The sequence below is a fragment of the Apium graveolens genome, chromosome 1 (genome assembly GCF_009905375.1).
Source record: "Apium graveolens cultivar Ventura chromosome 1, ASM990537v1, whole genome shotgun sequence".
NCBI classification, from domain to species: domain Eukaryota; kingdom Viridiplantae; phylum Streptophyta; class Magnoliopsida; order Apiales; family Apiaceae; genus Apium; species Apium graveolens.
In genome coordinates, this window is record NC_133647.1 from 79,342,866 (window position 1) to 79,368,240 (window position 25,375).

The following is a 25,375-nucleotide window of genomic DNA, read 5'->3' on the forward strand; positions in this document are numbered from 1 at the left end:
ATAAATATTCACACTTAAATTGCATTTAGACTCTGACCAACCCAGGCCCATCAATATTTAAAATAAATATTCAAACTTCAATTACATTTAAACTCTGACCTACCTTAGTATTTATACAACCATCAGAGTTTGTAGAATCTGATAAGCAAATAGTATTGGTTTCCCCATGTTATAATAAAACACTGACTCAAATGTTCATGTAATCGGCAGTAAAATTCCTCACCCAGGTCTCATTGCATACGCAAGACGTCGAGACATATGCCGAAATCAACCTTCAATCTGAGTCATAATGAAGTGAGGCAACGGTGTGCGTGTGTGGACGAGGCTCATGATATCACCATGCACACCCACATGCCCTAGTAGCTGTATACTACTTGCCCTAGTCATTATATATCATTATATTATTCTTGAACGTGGAACTATATAAAGCACAAAACATCTGGGATAAACCCACACAACTCATTCCATGTTACTTGTTGTTGGGAAAAATTTATAACAACACGAATTCGGAGGTCACTAGAATCATGGAACAAAATATGTTGAGTTGAAATAATATTCACAAAGAATGCGAAGAACACATGATGAAAATTGATAAATATTATAGCTGATCTCGTTTGATGATTCGTAGAATGCCAGAGGAACATTATTTATTTTCTCTTATTTCAAACTATCGATCATCCGTAAATAAGAGGCCTACATACCCTTTTATAGGGGGTTCAAGCCACACGTAGTTCTTAGAGGACAAGTTACCTAGATGGGCTTGGGTTTGGTCCTGTCCATCAAGGCCCAGTTCGTTGATCGTGGGGTCGTTCATAAAAAAGCCTCATATTGATCCATGGCCCAAGCCCAATTAGGCCAGAATAGGTTGTCATAGAGCTAGGAAAATATATCTCATAGGTGAGGCACGAGAACACCTGCAGGCCTCTCCTGCGACCCCTTAGAGTCTGGTCATGTGATGTGGACTTATGGAGAGCCTGGTCTCGTATGGGACCCATTAGAGTCTGGTCATGCGATGCGGCCATATAGAGTGTACGTGTGATCACGGGAGACCTGTCCACGCATAAAGATCCTTCCTCTCATGCGACCCTTGAGGCCTAATCATGGCTCTTCAATTCAAATAAAAATATTTATATAAGTTGATAGAGAAGCATATCCTTTTAGGGCTAACCTTGCATGTCTTCAATACTTGCATTGTAATAGAGATTGTTTTCATGTGATGTAATCACAGAAATATATAAGCAATTCTAACCTCAGAGAGGTCCTTTCAAGTGTGATAAGTGTTGTAATGCCTCTATGATGTTCCCCCATGGGATCATGTAGTCCTAAGTTATTTTAATTATTCTTGGTCCAACTTGTATGTGAGTTTTTACTCCAACTGGTCTCTTACAACCTCTTTGAAATATGAAGAGATTACTCCTTACTTGTTAATATGGGTGCATAACTGACATCCTGATAATATGGGGATATGCTACCCCTCATGGTGATATGGTGGTAGGACACCCCTCCTAGTAATATGAGGTAATGCATGATATGAGGAGAAGAATCCCCTCGTAATATTATGAGGACATGACTCCCCTATTGTTGAGAGGTGGATATGATCCTTTTCTTGTTGAGAGGTGGACATGGCTCCCTTCCCGATGGAGAGGTGGACATAAATCCAGTCTTGTTGGGAGGGGGACATGACTCCCTTCTCGATGGAAAGACGGACAACACTCCCTTACTGTTAAGAGGTGGACATGACCCCCTTCATGATGGAGAGATTAACATGACTCACCTCCTGGAGGAGGGCATGACTCACTTTTTGGTAAAAGGTGGACATGATCCCCTTCCTGTTGGAGAGACGGACATGACTCACCTCCTATTAAGGGAATGTGTCACCTCCAAGTTAGAGGTGGACATGTGTCACCTTCTAGTAAAAGGTGGATAATACTATCCTCTTTTACGTATTCCTACATGTCATCCAATGAGGTATTGGTCAACATTCGGTACACGATCATGGTCAATATACAATTACGAACGCTCCTCCATATTTTCAGACTTATTTACTTAAGCCCAATATTAATAATAATTCTTGTAATGGGTCTGTTTAGAATCCATGTATAACGCCCCTAAATCCGGGGTCAGGAATCTAGGTCGTCACGCAATCATCCATTCATATGAACCTATATTAACTCAATAATCCAATAAACGCATCACAGACCCCAAACTCTCTCACACACAAGTTATATACTTAGAAATGATGTACAACAAGTAATATCTGCTAATTCAACTTAAATGTACTTTACGGGATCTCAAACTATTATTCATAACCTCTACATGAAGTTACAATAATTTTTACTAATATCTTATACCTATTTGAATGTTCTGGCCCATCTGAGACAAAGCTGCAAGAACTTTAGGAAAAGCCTATGTGTTCTCCCCGTAATTGCAGGCGATTAACTCCCCTCACTGGCATACTGGTTATCTGTTGCGTTGTGATATTTAAAGAAAGCAAGAGTGAGCAATAATGCACATCCATTATATAAAATAGTTGAAAATGACTGTTAAAGTAAAATTATACTTCTATACTTTATTGTATAATAGGAAGAACGAAATCTCGGTGATATACACCTTCTCTTTTTAATTCACATCAGATTTTATTTATATCAAAATATCTTGCAAATAGTCTCGGTAACTAAGCACCTTGACTTTTACGGTATTACATAACAATTCCAAAATGGAAGAATAGGACATTCACCGGAGCCCCTAATATACGATGATCAGTCGTATAACAGTAAAATATATTATTCTCTACATATACAAGGACGATTCCCTTAATAGTGGGTTATCACCTTGGCCGCAAATCTCAGCCATAACTTTATTGGAGACAAAAATTAATTTGTAAGGCTCACAATCAGCCACATAAATTAATTTATTTACAAAGTCTACACTTAAAGCAAATGCAAGTTCAGTTGTTCTGTTCATCTTCTCTTTCAAAAGAACTGAAGAATAGAACTGAAGAATTGAATCAAAGAGAGATATAGGAGATACACACTCAAATTTATATCTGTTAATCTTCTCACCAGAGTAACATTATAATACCCGATTTAACTCTTGCATATTCATAGGGGCTATTATAAACGTTACCCGGTAATTAAATCCTTAGTCAAATAAAAACTAGATCTTTGTATAGGATTTAATTTGTTGATCTTTGTAGTAGCTAGGAACTTTGTTGTTCTTGGATTGCAGCCGGTTAATTTATTTACCGGAGTGTAGCAACCCCCTCGCAGATTTATAAATAAATATATATTTTTCCGAATATATTGTGTTCCTTGTTTTAATGTCTTAAACACTATTCACCTCAAGAACAAGGAACCACTAACCGAACACTAAATTATTTATCTGTAAAAGATTCGGAAGAAATTTTTAACTTAGTAAGTATCGTATTCATCCCCCCTTCTACGATATCAAAGATGACTGATTGACACACAAATCAGGATCCTTAGCCCAGTGCAGCTCGGTGTGTAGAAGCTGTTGAAACTCCAATTGACGAGAGACCTTGTTAAATAAATTTATTTTATTAATTTGCATTTACATAAATTTATTTTATAAATTTGATTTAGCAAATTCATTTTATAAATTTAATTTAAGTAAGTTTATTGTACGAACTTAATTTAAATAAATTTATTTTAAAAAAGTTTGACTAAATTAATTTATCATTTAAATTTTAGTGAATAAGTTTTTTAATTTGAACATTTTTTTCTTTGTTCATTTTCAAGTTAATTGGTTGCCAGTTTTTCTTTCACTTTGGAAGCTAATGAGGTGGTCACCTTGTTTTGGTTTTAAGCTGCCAATTTTCCTAAGAACAAAGTTATGTCTTTGGCAAGGTAGAATGCACGCACGAAGATATAAAAGAAGAAAAATGCAGTCGAAGTGCTTGTACACGCGCGAAATGGCAGACTAACTTGCGACACGAGTGAGCAAAGGTTACTATCACAATTTTTTTCTAAAGTAATGAGTTGCGTCACCAATGAGCTTCATTTAGCACAAGTTAGCACTTAAACAAATTGGTGGCTTTATGATTTATAAGAGTTCAATTCAATTGCCACCAAAATTTATTATTTTTTATTTATTTATTTTTCAGGAAATTTTAAATTCTTAAATTTAAATTTTTCTTAGATAATAATTTATATTTTATTTAATTTTTAAGAAAATTTAAAATTCTTGAAAATTAAATTTCTCGTAAATATTTATTTTTGATTAATTTATTTTTTAAGAAATTTAAAAATTTTGGAAATTTAAAAATTTTGAAAATTTAAATTTTTCTTAAATATAAAAATAAGGGGTCACAAAGAATTGGTAGACTCGAGATATCTCCGGGCTTTAAAGATAATTTTAATCTTTCGAATAAACGAAGACCATGTGCTATTCAGACAGATAATTACTGAATACAGAAATTGAAGATAATGATCTTTTTATTCCAATGAAGCTGATTTTAAGACATAAAGAAGAAAATTATGGAATTTCCTCAAAGGCTTACTCCATAGGATACCAATGGATTTTCAGATGCAAAAAAAAGAATGAAGTTTCTAGGGATACAATTTTTCTCGAAGATTTTAAAACAACTCTAATGATTCTAGATTATACAATCACACAGTGGTTTGTACCAATGCTACATTTCTCTTGGAATCAAAGAGATCATAAAAAAGGAATTGAGGAGGTTAGGGAGAATAGTGTGGACATGAAAATATCTCATTTACATAAATTTAAGTTGGAACCTCATAACAAAATGGAAGAGTTACTGGTAATTGAATCAGAGGAAGCTCAGGTAAATGAAAGTTACTTGTACACTTTAAGAAGGCTTGAGGGACTGGACGACATGGAAGTGTTTCACTTGTCAGGGAAGTTTAGTCACATCAGATTCACAAGGAGTACATAAGCTATATCCAAGGAACAAGCCTATCTATTCCGAAGTAGAGACTCTTAAAGATTTAGTTCAAGGGGTAATTACAAGACTGAGATGGGGATACATATAATATTTGATAGCTACAGTTATGACAAGAAATATGTGTCAATAACTATCAAGGGTTTGCTACAACAGAACAAGAAGCTTGACAAACAAGGATGAGTAGGGACTCAGTTGAAAAATTGAGACAAAGGTGGAATATTTTCTTAAGGAAGTAGCTAGTCAAAACTTACAGTGCATATGGAAAGAGTTGGGATGGATCAGATGATGAGAAGGAAGATCATGACTATCTTGCTTTCATAACATTCTCTGAAGATGATTCGCCTCATATATTCAATTTCTTGAACCACTGCAATATTTTTCTTTAAATATTCAATGCATGTTAATATCTTAGTGTTTAAATATTTAACACCCGCACAAGCATGATAACATCACACATAGATAATGCTGAACTTGTTCTCCAGAATATTTTTCTGGTAACTAGGAATGATGTTTAACTTATGCATGATACTTTAGATGATCTTAAATAATTGTTTGAATATATATTGAACATTATTTATTTCTTTATTGAGATATATGTTTTCCAGCATATAACCCTGTTGTTTAAAGCTCATATTTTTTTGTATCCTATTACTATGTGATTTGCTCATTTTATCTGAATTGTTTGTTAAGGTTTATAAATTCAATAGATGGATGCATTACCTCTATTGTCAGTAGAATATATAGTAGACCAAGATGTATGTTTAACTGACTTAGATGATAGAGACAGTAAGATGACATAGAATAACAGAATTAGACTAGATAGAGTTAGTGATTTATTTATTAATTCTTTTTGTTCCATATCATGCTTGTCTTGCTTAATTCTTATGTTTAATGTTTCTGACTTAATCCCATGTATTCTTAATTCAATGCTTGCTTATGTCAATGCCATGTATGCATCTCTTAGTACTTGCATCTTTAGTAGAAAAAGCATGCTTAAGAATTACAATAGGTTAAAGACTCTTAGTCCTCCTCATGTAAGGTTGGAATCATTTTTCTCCAAGCCTAGAGACAAATTTGTCAAGGGTATTAAAATGGAGAAAATAGTCAGTCAAAGATAAGAATAAGCATGTCATGGTTGAAGCTGTTGTTATCACTGTTAAAAGCAAAATCTTTAATCCATCTGGACCCAAACTGATAAGTTGGGTACCAAGAACTATTAATCCATTTGTGAAAGCAGGACATAACAAGTTATTTGATTCACATATATTCTTGGTAATTCATACTCAAGGCATATGATCAAAGAAAGATACTCACAATCAAATGTGATTGACAAAAGCTATTCCGTCAATAATCTTTGAAGATGACAACAAAGGTTTCCATTACAGGACAAAGTTGTGTACAAAAAGGAATGTCATCATGAAATCAACAATTGGTATCGCTGAGAACAACTAATCATTGGTGTAACTGATAACAATTGGAAGCATCTTTCTTGCTGGATAATCATGGCATAAATCTTCTTATCAGACAGTTCTGCATCAAAGGATAAAATGTCAAATCAATGAAGAATCAGTGTTTCATCTCAAGCATAAAGGTTGAGTAGCTTGCTCTTGTAAGAGTAATGAAAGAATATGTTCGTAGCTAACCTAAAATCTCAGGAAAAGGTGAAGTAAATGGTTTCTACTTTAAAGCTTCATCTGAAAAAAGTTTAGCTAGGGTATTAGAAGCTCTCACCCTTGTACATCAACACAAGGAACTCTTTTATAAAGAGGGATTCGTGAGAGGACCGCCTCATCTGGAATTCAGAAGGATGAAATATGTGAGACATGTCAAAAGAGAAGTCAAAGTCAACATCACACAGAAGTAAAGGTATGATTAATATTACTGAGCCACTTCAGATTATACGAATAAATTTCTACGGACCAGTCAATGTCCTGTCTCCATCTAAGTATAGATATACCTTAGTGATGGTGGATGACTACTATTAATAAACAAAGTTGTTGTTCATGCATTCTCAAGACAAGACATCACCGATGGTGATTGATCATATCAAAGAAGTTCATGCTGGAAGCAACTGTAACATAAATGAGCTTGTGATAATATAATGGAATTAAATTCAAGAAGCAGTTCTGATTAATATCTGCAGCTACAAGAATATTTTGAGACATATTCAGCATTGGGAACTCTGTGTTAGAATGGAGGGAACTTGATTAAAGGAACAAGGATAATGTCAAACAAATCAAGACTTTCTAAATACCAAAGGGCTAAATCAGTTAATACACCTTGTTACAAGTAAGATTAAGCCTTGATCAGGATGTATATATGAAGACCACAAATGAGTTAATGGCCAACAAAAGCAAACATTGAATAACCTAAAAGTGTTTGGAGAGAATAATCTACAAAAGAAAACAATGAAATATTTTCAATTGTTTGAAGATCTTGGCATTTGTAGCTAAAACTCACAAGGATATTTTCCATGGCTACTCAGTGGAGTCTACAACCTACATGGCATTTGTGGTTGATCAACAGAAGATGATTGAAAGTCAAAATGCATAGTTCAACAACTCTATGCTCTAAGCTGTTACAGGAGAAATTAATGGTATTGATGATTCATATCCAAGCAGTGGAATGACAGTGTAATAAAACCCTCATTAATTCAATGAGGCCAGTCAGCAATGGTAAGGATTTTCAAGAAATCCCAGCAACAGCTTAGGGGGAACAAAAGTAGGATCAACTAGTCAGACTTAACACCATATTAAAAATTAAGAGGACATAACAAGATCATATCCGCTGAGATAAATGGTTGAATGTCAATTCTATTCCTATAGTCTAGTTCTTAAGTGATCCAGATGGTGGAGTAATGATTAGCAGGGCTACTGAGTATGAATGTGTATTTTTCTAGTTTTTATCTAAAGAAGAAATTAAGATAAGTTACAGAAGCTCTGATAGATCCGGATTGATTGGGAGATTGCAAAGCAAAATGAACTCAATCAGTCAGAAAGCAGATTGTAGGGAAGCTGGTATCCAAACCAAATGAAAATTCTGTAACTGGTACAAGGATAACCAGAAGTCAGACTGGATGACAATGACATTGTTATGAGGGACAAGGCTAAACTGGATGCTAGGTTCTTATCTGGTAGCAGTATCTAACATAAAGCACCAGTGATAAGCCTTAAGAATATTATGACATATCTGACACCTGAGGCCCATTTAAACTTCAATATCTATAAGGTGAATGTGAACAAGTGCACTCCTGGTTAGTGAGTCAAAATAGGAAGTCAATATTCAACAGTCCTGGACTTTGTAGTTGCAGATCAATTGGACTTTTTATATCTCCTCTTCAAAACCTCACTAAAGTTGGTATAAAACTAGTATCTTCCTCAAGAAATCGTCAAGGATATGGCATAACACTCTAACTGAATTTATAATTAAACTTCAACCAATAGAGTCGTCATACAATTATCTCTCATTATCACTAGGCACAAGCATAATGTTATATATATACATGTGCAGTGATATCATGATAACATTATATGTTAGCCTACTAACAAAAACTTGTGCAAGTTATTTTCAAAGTGATTGCAGAGTAGGTATGAAGGAGCGTGTTGGAAATGTTGTAATTCTATTTGGAATTACTACAAATAATCCAAAAGAATAATTCTTTTAGAAGCACATGTAAATCAAAAGAATGATGGCAATACAAGTATGTTTTGCAAGACATGCCTACATAATAACAAGACTAAGTCACATTGACAACCCTAAGATTTAGTTATTTGATAATCAACTTTGTATTTTGCATTGTATTACTTGAGTCTGTAATATGGTTAGAAGATTAGACTGGAGTATTTTCTGTAAACAGATTCAAGCTAAGGAATAAACTCTGGAAGAAGATCAAGCCATGATCATGCCTCAGAGAAAAGTGAAGAATCTTGGAGTTGAATAAACTATTTTAAGAAAAATGTTCTAATTCAAGATATCGACAAGTCACAGATCAAGTCATATAAAGAAGTCATTCGAGAACTCCAGAATGATTTATCGAGAAGTCCAAAATGACTTATAGAGAAGTCTCAGAGATATCGACAAGTCAAATGAAGATATGAAAATTGGTGATATCGACAAGTCATTATTGCATGTAGAGAACTCAGAGATATCGATAAGTTAAAATGAAGATGTGACGATTGGAGATATCGACAAGTCAATTTCTCATTAGAGATCTCAGAAATATCGACAAGTCAAAATGTATATAGAGATCTAAGAGATATCGACAAGTCATTTCTACAGGTAGAGATTTAGAGACATCGACAAGTCAAGTAACTTATAGAGAACTCAGAGACCTCGATAGGTCAAATACACTTATAGAGAACTCAGAGATCTCGATAAGTCATTATACTTATCGAGATATAGAACAAACTGGAGATCTCAACATGAACCTTAAATACAGTAATATAGATAAGTTAAAGATTCAAGATTATCAATTAACAAACGATCTATTCACTTAGATTGGAAAGTCTATAAAAGCAGTTGAAGAGTGCAAGATCAAGGGCCGAGATTAACTGACAAAGGATGGTCACAGACCTATAAGATTTGCAAAGATTTACTAAGACAAATATAGAAAGAATTAGTGATATCTTAGAAAAGTGTTTAGTACATCTTATTGCATTCTTTGTAAACCCGTGTTTACTAATCTATAAAGTAAACACTGGTCCTTTTTTTTAGGAGTAAAAACACAAATCTAAATTTTCTTATACTCTCTTAAGAAAGAAGCCGAGTTCTTATATTTTTAAGAACACATAATTTATAGTAAGAAAAACTTAATTAATACAAATTTAGTGAGTTTTGAAATATTGTGTTTGTTGTGCTTGTGCCTGTGATTTTATTTCTGCCGAACACAATATCTTTACAAATCATAAACTGCTTTGTTCACCATTTCCAAACAAGTTTGAAAAAGGCTAAAAATCAAGAAAACACATTCACCCCCTCTGTGTTGCACTTAATATCTAACAAGTGGTATCAGAGCAAAATATGAAAGAAAATAGATAAAGATCTTGGAAGTATGAGTGCATAGAAGTTAAGTAGCATGAAGATACCAGCCTTTGAAAGAGCCAACTATATACTATGGAAAAAGAAGATGATGTTGTTTATAAGGATGACCAACGCATTATATATTTAGTTTCTCAATAATGGCCCTTTCACTCCTATGGAAAGGGTTGAGCAATCTACAGATGGAGACATGGTCATCCCAGTTCATTATGCCCCTAAAGATCCCTCAAAATACACTGAAACTGAAAAGGAAAAAGTCTCTATAGATAGAAGCTTGCAATTAATTCTGATAAAGTCACTTGATAATATAATATACAACAACATTGTCAACTGTGACACAACCAAACAGATCTGGGAGAAAATAAAGATTCTGTGTGGAAGTTAGGTCAAATCAAAAGAGGATATTGGTTTTTCAATATGAGGGTTTTATGGCAAAGCCTAAAGAAAGAATTACTAAAGTTTGTGAAAGGTTTAACAAATTGATAAATGACTTGCAATTTCATGATAAGTATTATGAAGCTGAGGAGGTGAACCTAAAGTTCTTGCTATCTCTTCCTGACCACCTTAAACAGAAGATATCAGCCATAAGAGAAGGAAGGGACTTGAGCAGAATGACATCGGAGGTGCTGTGGAATTTTGAAGATATATGAACTTGAAATGTTACAAAGAAAGTCATTAAGGTTAAAACAAGGACATGTAGTTGATGGATATAGTGCCTTGGTTGTCAATGACAGTGAAGCAAGTGAAGATGAACAAGTTGCACAGACTCCAATCATTCAAGCTGTGGAGCAAAAGAACAAAAGACCCCCAAAACAAGTTGTTTTGGAGCTAGAAGAAGATGTGTACTATACCCTTGATGAGCTAGATGAGATGGACCAATCTATGGCATACCTGGCTATAAAATTTTCTAACATTAGGGTCAAAAAGCCATGATTTTTCAAGAACAAGGAGACAGTCTTCCAACAACAACGTTTGGAAACCAAAAGCTCAGTATAAATCAGATAGCAAAGGTGGCTACAAGAATGGATCTGTTGACAAATCAAAAATAAGGTGCTTCAACTGTGATAAGTTGGGTCACTTTGCTATTGAGTGCAGGAAGCCAAAGAAAGTGAAGAAGGGTAAATCCTATCTGGAATTGGAAGCAAAGTATGAAGCTCTCTGGAAGAAACAATAGGGAAAAGCTTATATTATTGAAGGAAAGAGTTGGGATGACACTAATGAAGATGATGAAAAAGAAGAATTTGGAAATTATGCTTTCATGGCTCTTGAGCATGGAGAATCATCAACTTCAAAATCAGAGGCACAAACTCTAACCACTATTGATTTAGATGCAAGTCAATATAAAGAAATTGTTGAAAAGATGAGTGTAGAGATGTTTTATATCCACAAAAGCATGGTGGAAGCTACTGTGGAAGTGAGTAGGCTGTCAAAGATAAATTAGAAGCTTGAGATTGAGAAACAAGAGTTGGAACTGCAGCTTGTTGAGCTTGAAACTTTCAAGCAAAAAATTGAACATTTGAAAAATAAGCTGAAGTGTAAAAGTGAATTGAAGCTATGTTGAGGGAAAAGCTAGAGAAAAATAAGGTGTAACTGAAGTCATTCAGGAATGCATATGAATTGGTTGGACAATACCATGAGAAAAACAAACCATGTGCTAACGTAGCTATTGGTTTGGACTATGATGCCTTGAACAACAACAAGAAAAATGAAGGTGACAAAGGAATGGCAATTGCAAATCTAGATGTCTCAGTTATGCTGAGAAAGGTTGATGCACCTTTGTTCAAGGCATGTGAAGTCAATTTCAATGAAGTTGAGTTGGTCATCAAGTAAGAGCTTGCAGATGAAGACAATGAGAAGAAATGTATAGGAACAACTCCAACTCCTAAACTGAAAAGACGTCCATGGTAAATCAAGTTTTTGAGAATCCAATCAAGGAAATCAAGACTAAGAATACAGGAAAGAAAAATAAGAATAGAAATGGGAAAATTGGAATGAACAAGAGCAACAAATTTGCATTTGTTGCAGATGCTCCCATGAAGCAATGTGAAAAATGTGGCTATCTAGTCATCTAACTCACCTTTGTAAAAAGGCTGTTAGTGAGCCAAAAGTGGGAACATGCAAATACAATGAAGCAAAGGCTTAAGACCCCAATTCCTTCTGTGACAAATTTGATTGCATTCCTTGCAATATGAAAGTAATGAAAAGCTGTTATAGACTGATAATGAATCGTAAAGAGGCAAAATGAGTCTACGGCCAAGAAGGAAACTGCAAAACAAAATTTGAACACTATTTTTTCTGAATCAACAAATTCAGCTTATGCACATTCTATTAATAAGAAGAAAGTACCCAACACTGCTTGGGTAGCTAAATACCCTTAATCCTTATTGTGTGTAGGGAAAAGAGAAGAAGGTCATATGGATTATAGACAGTGGATGCTCCAGGAATATGACAGGTGATAAAGTCCTGCTATCACAATTTAAGGAGATGGTTAGCCCATTGGTGACTTTTGGAGACAACAACAAAGGATTCACAATGGGATATCGCAATTTAGTTTCTGGAAATGTTGTCATTGAAGATGTAGCACTGAAAGATGGTCTTGAGGTGAATCTCTTGAGTGTCAGTCAATTCATATATAAAGGATTCAATATTTCATTTGACAAAGGAGAATGCTCAATTGTCAGTAAAAAGACTGGTGAAGTTGCTTTGAAAGGAAAAAGACATGGAATCTTATTTATTGCAGACTTATTCTCAGCAAATAAGGATGAAATCTGTTGCTTCTACACTGAGGCATCTGTTTAGCAAAGCAAGTTATGGCACAAAAAGCTCTCTCACCTGAATTATAAAGCTATCAATACCCTGATGAAAAAGGAGTTAGTGAGAGACATGCCAAATATGGAGTTTGCTCAAGATGAAGTTTGTGAGGCTTGTCAAAAAGGAAAATTGAAAAGGTCTAGTCATAAAAGCAAAGCTGTGAATTCTATAAGTGAACCTTTGTAACTTATTCATATGGACCTATTTGGACCAGTTAATGTCTTATCAATTTCAAGGAAGCAATATGCACTTATGATGGTGGATGACTACTCAAGGTACACATGGGTAGAATATATGTATTCAAAGGATGAAAATATACACATCATTTTTGAACACATCAAGAAAATTGAAAAGAAGGCTGAAGATCAGAATTGTATGAAAAGGTTGAGGAGTGACAATGGCAGAAAATTCAGAAATACAACCTTAACTGAATTCTGCAAGGACAAGGGCATTGTTCAAGAGTTTTCAGCAGCAAGGACACCTCAGCAAAATGGGGTAATTGAAAGAAAGAACAGAACCTTGGTTGAGGTGCTAGAATAATACTGCAAGATGCCAATTTTCCACCAAGTTTTTGGGAAGAAGCTATCAACATTGAATGCTACACTCAAAACAGATATCTCATCAACAAAAATCTTGGCAAATCACTCTACTCAATTTATCAAAAAGGAAGCCTACTGTAAAGCATCTGCATGTGTTTGGAAGCAAGTGCAATGTTCTAAAAGATAACTCTAAATATGAGGGAAATTTGACTCTAAAGTTTTTGAAGCAATTTTTCTGGGATATTCATTGGAGAGGACTGGCTACAAAGTGTATGTGATTGAACAAAAGAAAATTATGGAAAGCACAAATGTGACCTTTGATGATGACAAGTGTTCGGGCTTGGATTGCCTTGATGAAAATGAAGTTGAAGCCCCTAAGTTTGAAAATCTCAACATTGACAGTGATTCTGAAAATGAAGCTAAAGTAAACATAAGCAACATAATGAATGAAGATTCAACTGAGCAAATGAATCATGAGGATGGAAACTCATCTCAAACATTTGAATTTGATAGCATAAACTCAGGGGGAGAAGAGAAAAAAGTTCTGCAAGTCATGCCAATGGTGAAGAAAATGCAGAAACTTCAAGTCAACAAAATCATACCAGAAAATGGGATATGAGTCCCACTAGAGAATAAATTATTGGTGATCCAAATGTTGGTGTAAGGACTAGAAGTCCAACTGCTAATGAATGTCTACATCCATGCTTTCTTTCACAAATTGAGCCTAAGAAAACTGAGGAAGATCTACTTGATCCTGACTGGATATTTGATATACAAGAAGAGCTAAATCAGTTGGAAAGAAAAAAGTTTGGAAGTTGGTTCATGCACCAAAGAACAGAAGCATAATTGGAACAAAGTGGGTGAACAGGAACAAGATGGATAAAAATGAAATTGTAATAAGGAACAAAGCAAGGTTGGTTGCAAAAGGCTACTCACAGGAGGAAGGAATTGATTATGATGAAACTTTTGCTCCAGTTGCAAGACTTGAAGCAATAAGGATTTTTCTTGCATTTGTTGCACACTCAATCTTTAAAGTGTATCAAATGGATGTAAAGAGTACATTCCTTAATAGTGAGTTGGAAGAAGAAGTGTATGTGCAATAACCACCTAGCTTTGAAGATCCAGAATTTCCAAACTTTGTCTACAAATTACTCAAGGCTCTCTATGGATTAAAGAAAGCACCTAGAGCTTGGTATGACACACTTTCAGAATTTTTGCTTAAAAATGGATTCATTAGAGGAACAATTGACAAGACTCTCTTCTACAAGCAGCAAGGTGGTGATATGATCCTAGTTTAAATCTATGTGGATGATATCATCTTTGGTTCTACTAATGAAAAGTTATGTCAAAGATTCTCAAGGCTCATGCATAATGAATATGAAATGAGCATGATGGGAGAATTAAGTAACTTTCTTGGACTTTAAGTCAGTCAAAGAAGTGATACAATCTTCATTAGCCCAACCAAGTATTTTAAAGATTTATTGAAGAAATTTGGAATGAATGAATGTTCACCTACATCAACACCTATGTTTGCGGCTACAAAGTTGAATGAAGATAATAAATGGAAAAGTGTAGACATTTTAGGTTATAGAGGAATGATTGAATCATTGTTGTATTTGACTGCTTGTAGACTAGACATTATGTTTGTAACATGTCTGTGTGCAAGATTTCAAGCCAACCCAAAAGAATCACATTTGATGACTGTGAAGAAAATTTCCAAATACTTAAAGGGAACACCAAACTTGGGATTATGGTATCCTAAGGGAAATGAATTTGAAGCTGTTGGATACACAGATACATGGCTGGATGCAGGGTTGATAGAAAGAGCACTAGTGGAAGCTATCAATTTCTCGGACAAAGACTTGTATCCTGGTGTAGTAAGAAAGAACAATCAGTATCAACTTCCACAGCTGAGGCTGAATACATAGCTGATGGAAGTTTTTTTGCTCAAGTGTTTTGGATTAGAAATCAGCTAATGGACTATGGTCTAGTGTTACACAAAATTCCAATTATGTGTGACAATACTAGTGTTATATCTATTGTTGTTAATCCAGTAAATCATTCTAGAACAAAGCGCATTGATGTAAGGTACCATTTTATTAGAGAACATGTTGCAAATGGTACTATTGAGTTAATATTTGTTCCAACAGAAAAATAATTAGCTGACATTTTCACTAAACCTTTAGATGAAGCAACTTTCACTAGACTTGTTGGTGAAATTGGAATGTTAAATTCTTCATCTTTAAGGTAAGAACTCAACTAATATGTTGGAGCATATTAATTTCTAGTGAATCAAAATTAATTTGATTTAATTGGAAATTAGCTGGAATATGAGTTATGAATATTTCAAAAATCTTTGTATATTTATTTTTCAAAATACAAAATTTAGCTTGGAATTATTCAAATTCTAAGAAAATTGTTTAACTGTCAATTTATATTCTCAATATGTAAAATTAGCATAAGTCAGAATAAAAAGAAACAAAAGCCTATAGAGAATTGAGTTCTCGATAAGTCTAACTTAAAGGATGCTGCTTAATTACGAAGGTTCGACAAGTCATTTTGAGACTTCTCGATAGAGTTCTCGATAAGTCTTTTTCTAGACTTCTCGAAGGACTTCTCGAAAAGCTTCATTTTGAATTCTCGATAAGTCTTGTAGTGATCTTGATAAGTCACTTTGAAACTTCTCGATAGAGTTCTCTACAAGTATCATTATTAGACTTCTCGATAACTCAGAACTGAAATAATAGAATTCAATAAATTATTTTAGTAAAATAATTTTGATTTAAAATCAATCTAATTTTATTTTGATTTATTCAAAGAAAAATTGGAAAAATTCACTCCATTCAGGACAAACTGGGTATTTATTTGACATCTCGATAAGCCACTATTTAGTTCTCGATAAGAGTCAGGAAAGTGACTTTTCAATATGTTTCTATTCTCACATGTGATTTCTCGAAAAGAAAATCCCAACCGTTTATTTCTACTTCTCGACAAGTCACTTATCTTTTTCCTATAAATACCCAGACATCTCTAGATAACCCTTTTTTACGCTTTCAAGATCTCAAGTGACCAAATTTCTGCAAATCTTAACTGTCCTCTCTCGATTCAAACTCTTTCTCTCTCAAATTTCTTACCCACTAAACTTCAAACACTTCAAATGGCATCAAACAGTGTTAGAGCTTTTATCCCACATGAGGGCACCAACTACCTTGCATATATAGATGCTGACCAGGCTTCTGAAAGCTTCAAGAGCTTTGTTAAGTTTCTATCGGAGACATTCTTTATAGGTGCTCTAACTGCAAATCCAATTATTTATCGGGATATTCCCAATAACTTCTGGAACTTAGCTGTGACCAGGACAGTTATACATGAGAACCAAGTTGTATCCATAGTGGTTAACTGCTCTATTCAAGGCCAACAAGTGGAATTTACTGAGAATGATGTCAACCTGGCTTTGGGCATTCCTATCGACAACATAGTGGAGAGGTCCCAACTTAATAAGAGCTAGCTGAGTTCATGGATTTTATCAACTACAGTGAGAAGATCAATCTTTCTAGCTTGAACAAGAAGCATATAAGGAGCGAATGGTCATTCCTATTTGACTTAATTGTGAGGGATTTCACCTGCAGGAAGACAGGGTATGATAACATTTCAAGTGTGGTCCAAAAGCTAGTGTTCTCTATGGCTCACAATAGACACATAAATGTAGGGCTCTTGATTCTGCAGGAACTCAACACAAGGCTCACAATGCCTTTGGATACAAGAGGTAAGGAATTTTTTTCCTAGGTTTATAATGTCTACTTTAAACCATAAAGTTCAAGACATTCATTTACTTAATGGTATAGATAGAACAAAGATAGGCAATTGTAAACAGGTATCCAGAATTCTATTTGGTTCACTTATTACAAAGAATAAGGTACCTATAAGTCTTAGAATCACTCCATTTATGTTGGAGAGATTCAGGACTTACCCTTTCCCTATGCCTGACATGAGGTCTAATGTCCAAATTAGTACAGTTATGGCTCTTGTCCCTGTGGAAGAACAAACACAGGAACACCAACAGGGGCCTTCCCAAAATGAGACCCTTCCTTCCTTACTATTAGAGGCTAAAAAAACAACCACTTCATCCTCTCAAAAGGATGAGGTGAGTAAAAAGAAGAGAAATCAGGCACCCTTGAAACTTATAAATGAGAGTGGTGAGGACCAAATACAAATCGAGTTTAATCTAGTCAATAAACCAAAGAAGGTAAAAAAATCTGAATTGACCACTTAATTGGCTACCTCTACATCCTCCCAAAAGGATGTAGTTGAAAAAGAGTGTTTAAAACAGACTCTAGAGGCATCCTCTCAACAAGGTGTCTCTATTGAACAAAACACTCTCCCTAGTACATCTTGTAAAGAGTCTGCATCATAACTTGAACACATTCAAGTTTATGAAAGAAGTAATAAGGACGACACACACTCTGAGAGCACATCATTTGAAGCTCCGTCTTCAAATGAAACACTTGTATCCACTTCACAAGTGTTGCCAACATCAAGTGACATAGTTCATAAATTTGTGCTCATCACCCAGGAACCACAATCAGTTGGGGAGAGGCTACACTCTGGGGCAGACCTTGATGACACTAACAAAAATACAGGGGTTACATCAGTTCTTATTGAAGACCCTGTGGTTGTAACAAAGCACCTTCATGTGCAAATCAATCTTCATAGATTGAAAGGTTAGAGGGTAGCACTCCTGAGGGGGAGCTATCTAAATCCTCTCTAATTTAATTGGAGGTTCCTCATGTAGGGAGAACTCCGCTCAAAACCCTGACTGAAATTGCTTTAGCAATTGAAGCTAGAAGTCCAATTGTCAATGACCTAATCATTGGGGATACAAGTCAAGCACATTCAGGTGCCAGTTCTTTGCAAGAAGAAAAAGGGTTTGAGGCCATGGTACATGACAGTAACCTGGTCAAATTCCCTCCAATTCAAATGGAGGTTCCCATTCTTACTTAACAAGAAACTGTAGCAACCACGGTTTCTACTGTGAGTTCAATTGTGATCCTAATCACAGGGTTACCTATCTCTTCACACTCTACCTCAAACCAACCAGATATACTCTCTACCTCCAACCCTACACAACAACCCTCAAACCTCATCTCAGAGTGGCTGCATGATGCTCAAACTCAGCCAATAACCATAGATGATATTCTAGTGGACTAACTTTCTGTCATTTCCAATATTACCCAATAGTTGCTCACAACTGATATGTTCAATCAGGACTATCAGGCTATTTTGCTTTCTTATAAAATAGATGTTGAAGAACAGCAATAAAAGATTGTCAATGAAGCTTAGCAAGATGGAAATGTTAATGCTTGGCTAGACAAAGACTTCAGTTTGGAGATGGATGAGGTTTTGGCTAGGTTAAAAGAAGAGTATGTAAGTATCCTAGGAAGGAATGCCAAAATTTTCAGTCCACGGGAAGTTTATGATGCTATTACTGAAGTCTACAAGGCCCAGCTCAAATATTTTCACCTCATTGGTAAAGCACTACAACAGACTTTGAATAGTCATCAAGACATAATTAGGAGATTGATAAAAGACAAACTGGATGACCTTGTGCCAACTCAGGTGGATATAAAGAATAAATTCAACAAATTTGATGAGCAAATGGCTAGGTTTGATGTCACCAGTATGGAGCAGAGCATCAAAAATCAAAATCAATCATTTATGGCTCTGCATGAAGTTATCCAGAATCACATCACAGGTAACAATGACACAAGGGTCAAATTAGATCAACACATCAAGCTAGGTATGAACCTTCAGCTCTTTTAATTGTGGGAATACAAGAGTCTCTTCAAGCCATATTTGGTGCTTCTGTATCTTCAAGCTCACAACAACCAATCTTGTAACACCCCCAAATCCGGGGTCAGGGATCTGGGTTGTCACGAGTTCCATTTCCCTTAACAAAACTTAATCTAAATAAACAATCAATTACTTCGTGTTGTGACCCCACAATATACATACACACCACAAGTTATAGTCTCAGAGATGAATACCAAAATAACACAAGTTATTTTATTCCACAATTATAAGTCATTACACCTCAAAAGGGGTTTTCGAATAAATTTACATATTCCTTGCCATTATTACAATTCATAATATACATAAGTCTGGTACATCAACAGTTGAAACCTAGCCTATTGGTAGTTCCTACTTCAGCTACAACGGCATCAACGCCTACCGGAAACTGCACAATGTTTCCTATCCACTTGCGAATTGGGAGCTTGGTCATGTTCATCTTATCTATCTGGCTGTTGTGTGATGAAAGAAGAAAGCAAGGGTGAGTAATAAGCCCACTGAAATAATATGTATAATAATTAACAATATATGAGCATTCTCATAGTACTCATGAAAGTCTTGGTCAAGAAGAAATGAACCAAGTTTGATATCGTAATGCAACGAAGTCGTAAAATATTCAATATATATGCATATATACTTCTCAAAATCTTTGAAATCCTCTGACATGTATAATATACACAGAGTTCCAGTTTATAACTGTATAAAAATATCGCTGCAAGGTGATCTCATATATCTAACCTTGTCTCAACGTTTTTCTGAAAATCTTTGTCGTGCATAAGATAATCATTAACTATATATAAGTTGAAAGGATGAATTTAAAAGACACTCCAATATACTTATATCTTTTTTGAATACTACTTGAACTACCACTGTTCAAGGTATAAATAGTTCATCCCATAGATGAAGCTATTAGATAAAACTTGTATAGAATCAATCTTTGAAATATCATCCAAAATGAAATGAAGTTACGAGATACTTCATTTGATGACAACATCATTTTGAAAACTCGACCCTGCCAACACTCAACAATCGCCCAGCCGTAGCCTTTCTACCAAAGTGCTCTGGGTAGTGTTGCAGAAATATCCAACTGGATGATGAACTCATTACGGGAGTTTCCCGCACCAGGATGACCACTCACGATGATCAGTCGCAGTAGTGCAACCCCACAATTTTCTACATGTAGAGGAGAACAGTCGAATTTACTTGTCGACCGAACGCTGGACTCCAAAGAAATGGACCGTCTTAGCGGAACTTCCGGGCCATTTGGCCAATAAATAAGGCTGGGCCGGCACCACTCGACCACTTACGCCACTCCTAGTTCAGATGAAATCCATGACTCTGAAACGTAAAGCTCGTCTCCCCTTTACCCAAGTAGGAACTTGTTGATACAACTCTACCAAGAAGTTGCATCTAGTTGGAAAGAAAAACTCACCGATAGATCCCAGGCGATGCCTGTTAATGTATTAACTTATTCCAATAATTTTACTTCCCGAATGTTGGGTAAGTAATCAAAAGCTCTTTTATCAAAATAGGAACCTTGTTACGAATATACAAATACATCACGGAGCCGGATCCCTCAGATTTTTGAGCGAGTATTTAAATTCCCTTCGAAAGGAAGATCTTAAATTTGAAAATGATTTTTGGGATCCGCTCTAACTTTCAAAAATAATTTTGATAAAGTTTGAAAATAATATCTGGAAATATTTAAGGTAAGAATGATTTGATAGTATCAATCATTTTCCGAATACTTGGCGAATATTGAAACATTATTCTTTAAGAAAATAAAGAATATTAATTAATAAAATAAGCGGAGTCGTAAGTCCTGGAATGATTATTCAGACTAATATTCATTAAATAAAATAAGCGGAGTCATAAGTCCTCGAATGAATATTCAGACTAATAGTCATTAAATAAAATAAGCGGAGTCATAAGTCCTCGAATGAATATTCAGACTAATATTCATTTATTAACAGAAATAAAATAAGTTTCATAAGTAGAAACTCTATTCAAATAATTAAACTAGTCTTTGATCGTAATATGAATCTTAAATGAATATTCAAAAAATAATATTCACTTATAATATAAATTATAGAATAAACATTATTCGATTAATAGTTTTGAAAACTATATATATATATATAATATACTCGGGAACATCGCCTCCCGGTTTAGAAAAATGTTCAACCTGGGTCCCCTATACTAAGGGTATACGCAAGTACTGCTTATCTCTAGCATAGGTATTATGCAGTTTAAAATCAATTGAATCAACAATGAGATATCAAGATTACGAAACATGCATATATATATATATATCATATTGACATGCTCCAATATATCGCAAGATTTGCTAATAACAATCATGCATTTATCACAAGATAATGCATATATATATTTACATCACAACAACAGTATAACGGGTAGAAAACTTGTTTGATCGTTCCGGGGTATACTTAAGCTTAGAGTGGGTCTGGTAACCTATGAACAAAAACATAAGCCAGAATTAGACTACGGTCACTTAAGAAACTAGTCAAAACTCACTCATACCCTAACGGTCGGTTACGGTCGCTTATTCGCTTAACGATTTGCGTTAATCGCTTGCGTACTCTAGGCTCCACCAATTTTAATAAATTAACCGTTACGAATTTTAAGGAGACTCTTTCGCGAGTAATTTACCAACTTCCTATCCACCTTACATAATTGTTTCATATTTCGATTAATCATTTAAGGGTCTCAATTAGGGTCTCAAAGTTACTCGAGGTTTCGGGGTTCGCTTGTGAAACGCCATTACTTAAAATGGTCATTTCTCATTGCTCATAACTCGGATTTAGGCGAACGATATATCAAAACGAAGCTCGTAACATGAATTATCTAACCATAGCAAAGGTCAGAAGCTTACAGTTAAATTAAGTATCCTAAATTTTCATGCAAAACAGTCTAAGGAAAACGAGCATTACGATGGCTATGTTTACGAGATTCCCAAGATAATTACCACTCTAAATCCTCATCAATTCACTCACAACCACCAAAAAAATAATATTCAACCATCATACTACAAACTCAATCCCCAATTCCAATTTTTACCAATTTATCCAACCAATCAAAGACCCAATATTCAAAACCAATACAAATCCACCAAAACTACTTATAATCAAGGATCAAGCCTTAATACTAACATTGCTTCAATAAAACATAATGAAATCATAAAATTAAAGTTAGGGTTTGAAGTTTATACCTTCCTTAGATCCTTAAACCACTTACAAGAGATTGTAATCCTTAATAGAGCCTTGATCTATGTTTATCATGTTCAAACTTGCAAAGAAGTTCAAGAAATGAGTTAGAACTTTTGGAGTTACAATTAGTCCGATTTAAAGAACTGTAAATATGAGGGTCTTACCATGATTATTTTGGCAAGAATTGTGAATAAGAGTTGTAGGTCATCTCAATACCTTTCCAACGAGCTATAGAACACAACATTTGAGTGAGAATTGTAGGAGATATGGCAGTTTGAAGTTGCTGGTATTATTTTAGCCGAGAGCAAGAAGCTTGGAAATGGGGGGAGAGAAATGAAATGTTGCTTGGTTGATTTTTTTTTGAATGAAATGAAATGCTTGGTTGAAAATTAACCTTTCAAAATATCTTTGCTTTTGCTTTAATAAAGTGATGATCTCACCTTGATTACATCATCACAAGGACACTTGTTCAATCCTTATGGTTGGATGATGTCATCCTCCCCTAATCCCTTTGATTAGTGCTTAATTACTTGACTAATGACCGCTTATCTGTTATACGGTTCGCTTAACTTTAGTTTTCGTTCATCGTTTTAGGGGTCATATCCGGGATCTTATTACTTGGGTTCCCCTAAACCTTTCTCAAAATTTTATATTCCTTTTATGATCCTCTCTTATTATTTTTGAATTTAAATCATTTTAATCATGTTACCATATACTCAATTCTTTCGGTATCTGATGGATTTTTGGGAAAAATCAAAGTGTCCGGACTCGAATTCTAACGACCTTTAGAGCATGTCCAGTGGTGGGGGTCACTTCCCCCCTTCCCACATACACATTTTTGTCACCTCACACCCAAATGGTTTTATAAAAAAAGTGACCCCCATTCATACAATGCTAGAAGCCCACTTCCCATATTTTGTAGGGCCCATTATATTATTATTATAATATATATTTAATATAATGAATTTATTAGTATATACATCTTTTTTTAATTTTATATCAATATGATTTTTCTTACTTCATTATTTACACAGTATATTGAATTCAATCTACTACCTCAGTGATATTATGTTGCATTATTTACACAGTAGATTGAATTCAATCTACAGTCAATCTACTGCATCATTGATATTAATTAGTAACAGTAGTTTGAATTCTGTGAATATGGAAATTGGTATTGAGAATTCTAATTTTGAGAATTAAAATTATAATTTTGTGGGTTTGGAAATATTATTAAAATAAAACACGTCTCGTAATTAAAATGCATCATATTATTAAAAACATGAAATAAAAATACAGCACACAATAAAATATTAAATTTAAACATTACAGTTTAACGATTCTCGTTGAACTGCGAGAAATGCTCAACCAAGTCATTTTGAAGCTGACGATGTGCCCGTCTATCACGCATTTGCATACTATTTTGAATATATGTTTCATACGAGACAGAGGGTTCTTCACCTAAAGTTGGTTGCGATAGACCATTTGTTGCATCGTCATAAGTTGGCAATGGACCAAATTGAGTGGCATATGTGTCCCTCTCGTCTTCAACAATCATATTATGTATTATAATGCATGCCCTCATGATTCTCCCAAGATCTGCTGTCCTAAAAGCGTGCTGGACCACGTATAATTGTGAAACGTGACTGTAACACACTAAACGCTCGTTCAACGTCTTTTTGTTGGCTTTCTTGATATTTTGAAAATAATTTTCTTTTCTCACCTTGTGGACGTGGTATCGTTTTAACGAATATTGCCCATTCAGGATATATTCCATCAGTTAAGTAATACCCCATATTATAATTATTTCCATTGATAGTATGATTTACCTCTAGAGCACGACCTTGTAGGATATCATCAAATACCGGTGACCGATCTAAAATATTTATATCATTATTTGATCCGGAAACTCCAAAAAATGCATGCCATATCCATAGATCAGATGAAGCAACCGCTTCCAGGATAATTGTTGCCACTCCTTTATGACCACTCATGAACATTCCCTTCCATGCTTTTGGACAATTTTTCCATTGCCAGTGCATGCAATCAATACTACCCATCATACCTCTTTGGTTTCCTCGCAATCATCATTTAGATCAATAATGTTTTCATGACTTAAGGCGGGGACTTGCGTTTCCGGAGAATTTTGAATATTGATAGGTGTTTGATGGGTTTCAAATTATGGATTCGAATAAGGAGGAAATGGAAACAGATATGGAGAATTTTGAGAATATGAAAATGGAAATTGAGAATTTTGAGAATGTGGAAATTGGTATTGAGAATTCGAATTTTGTGAATTAAAGGCTAAATTTTGTGGGTTTGGAAAATAAGAATTTTGATATGGATATGGAAATTGAGGGTTTAGATTTTGAGGAGTTGAATTTTGATTTGAAGCTGGGGTATTTTTTGGATTCATATTTGCTAAGATAATTTTTTTAGAAGTAAAGAGTGTAAATAATAGTGGCTTGGGGATTGGTATTTATAGGAGAAAAAAGTTACCGTTTATATTACAACGTTAATATTTATTAACGTTAACTTTACAACTAACGTTAACATTACAACGTTTATACTTATTCAGTTATGAATTCACTTGAGTAGCATGTGGGTAAAAGCTGTGAAAAGTCGAGGAAAATATTAATAAAAAAATCAAGTGTCCCAGCCCAGGGAAGAGACACCATGACATTTACTATAATTTAATACAACACTGTCCAGTGCCTCATTTGTAGGGGAGGTCACTTCGCGTGTCCCGAGACCTCAAATAGGCCTCCGCTGTACTTGCTCTTGCATATACTCATTTACTTTATGGAATACTAATACGATCTTAGAATTTCCATAACAGTACTCCTATATAGCATGGTCTGATAATTTTCCTTAATCAGTATCATCAGTAAAAAGTTACTATTCATCAGTGTTTCAAAAATTCCAAAAATTGGGGTTATTACAAATCTCCATATCCACAAATCTTCAGATTCAGTCTCTTCAAC

At 34.7% G+C, this 25,375-nt stretch overlaps 1 protein-coding gene across 1 annotated transcript; it reads right to left on the reverse strand.

Moving 5' to 3' along the window:
• Window positions 1-23,724: 23,724 nt before the first annotated feature.
• Window positions 23,725-24,451, reverse strand: LOC141679991 (uncharacterized). Its single transcript, XM_074486350.1, has 2 exons — window positions 24,115-24,451; window positions 23,725-23,936 (listed from the first exon to the last, which is right to left on the reverse strand). Exons 1-2 carry the CDS (start codon window positions 24,449-24,451, stop codon window positions 23,725-23,727), a joined length of 549 nt encoding a protein of 182 aa, XP_074342451.1.
• Between the last annotated feature and the right edge of the window lie 924 nt (window positions 24,452-25,375).

Coding starts and splice junctions, on each gene's coding strand:
- LOC141679991 (XM_074486350.1), bottom strand. CDS start 24,451: ATGGGTAGTATTGATTGCATGCACTGGCAATGGAAAAATTGTCCAAAA. Junction 23,937..24,114: donor AACGATACCACGTCCACAAG/GTGAGAAAAGAA, acceptor TGATTGTTGAAG/ACGAGAGGGACACATATGCC.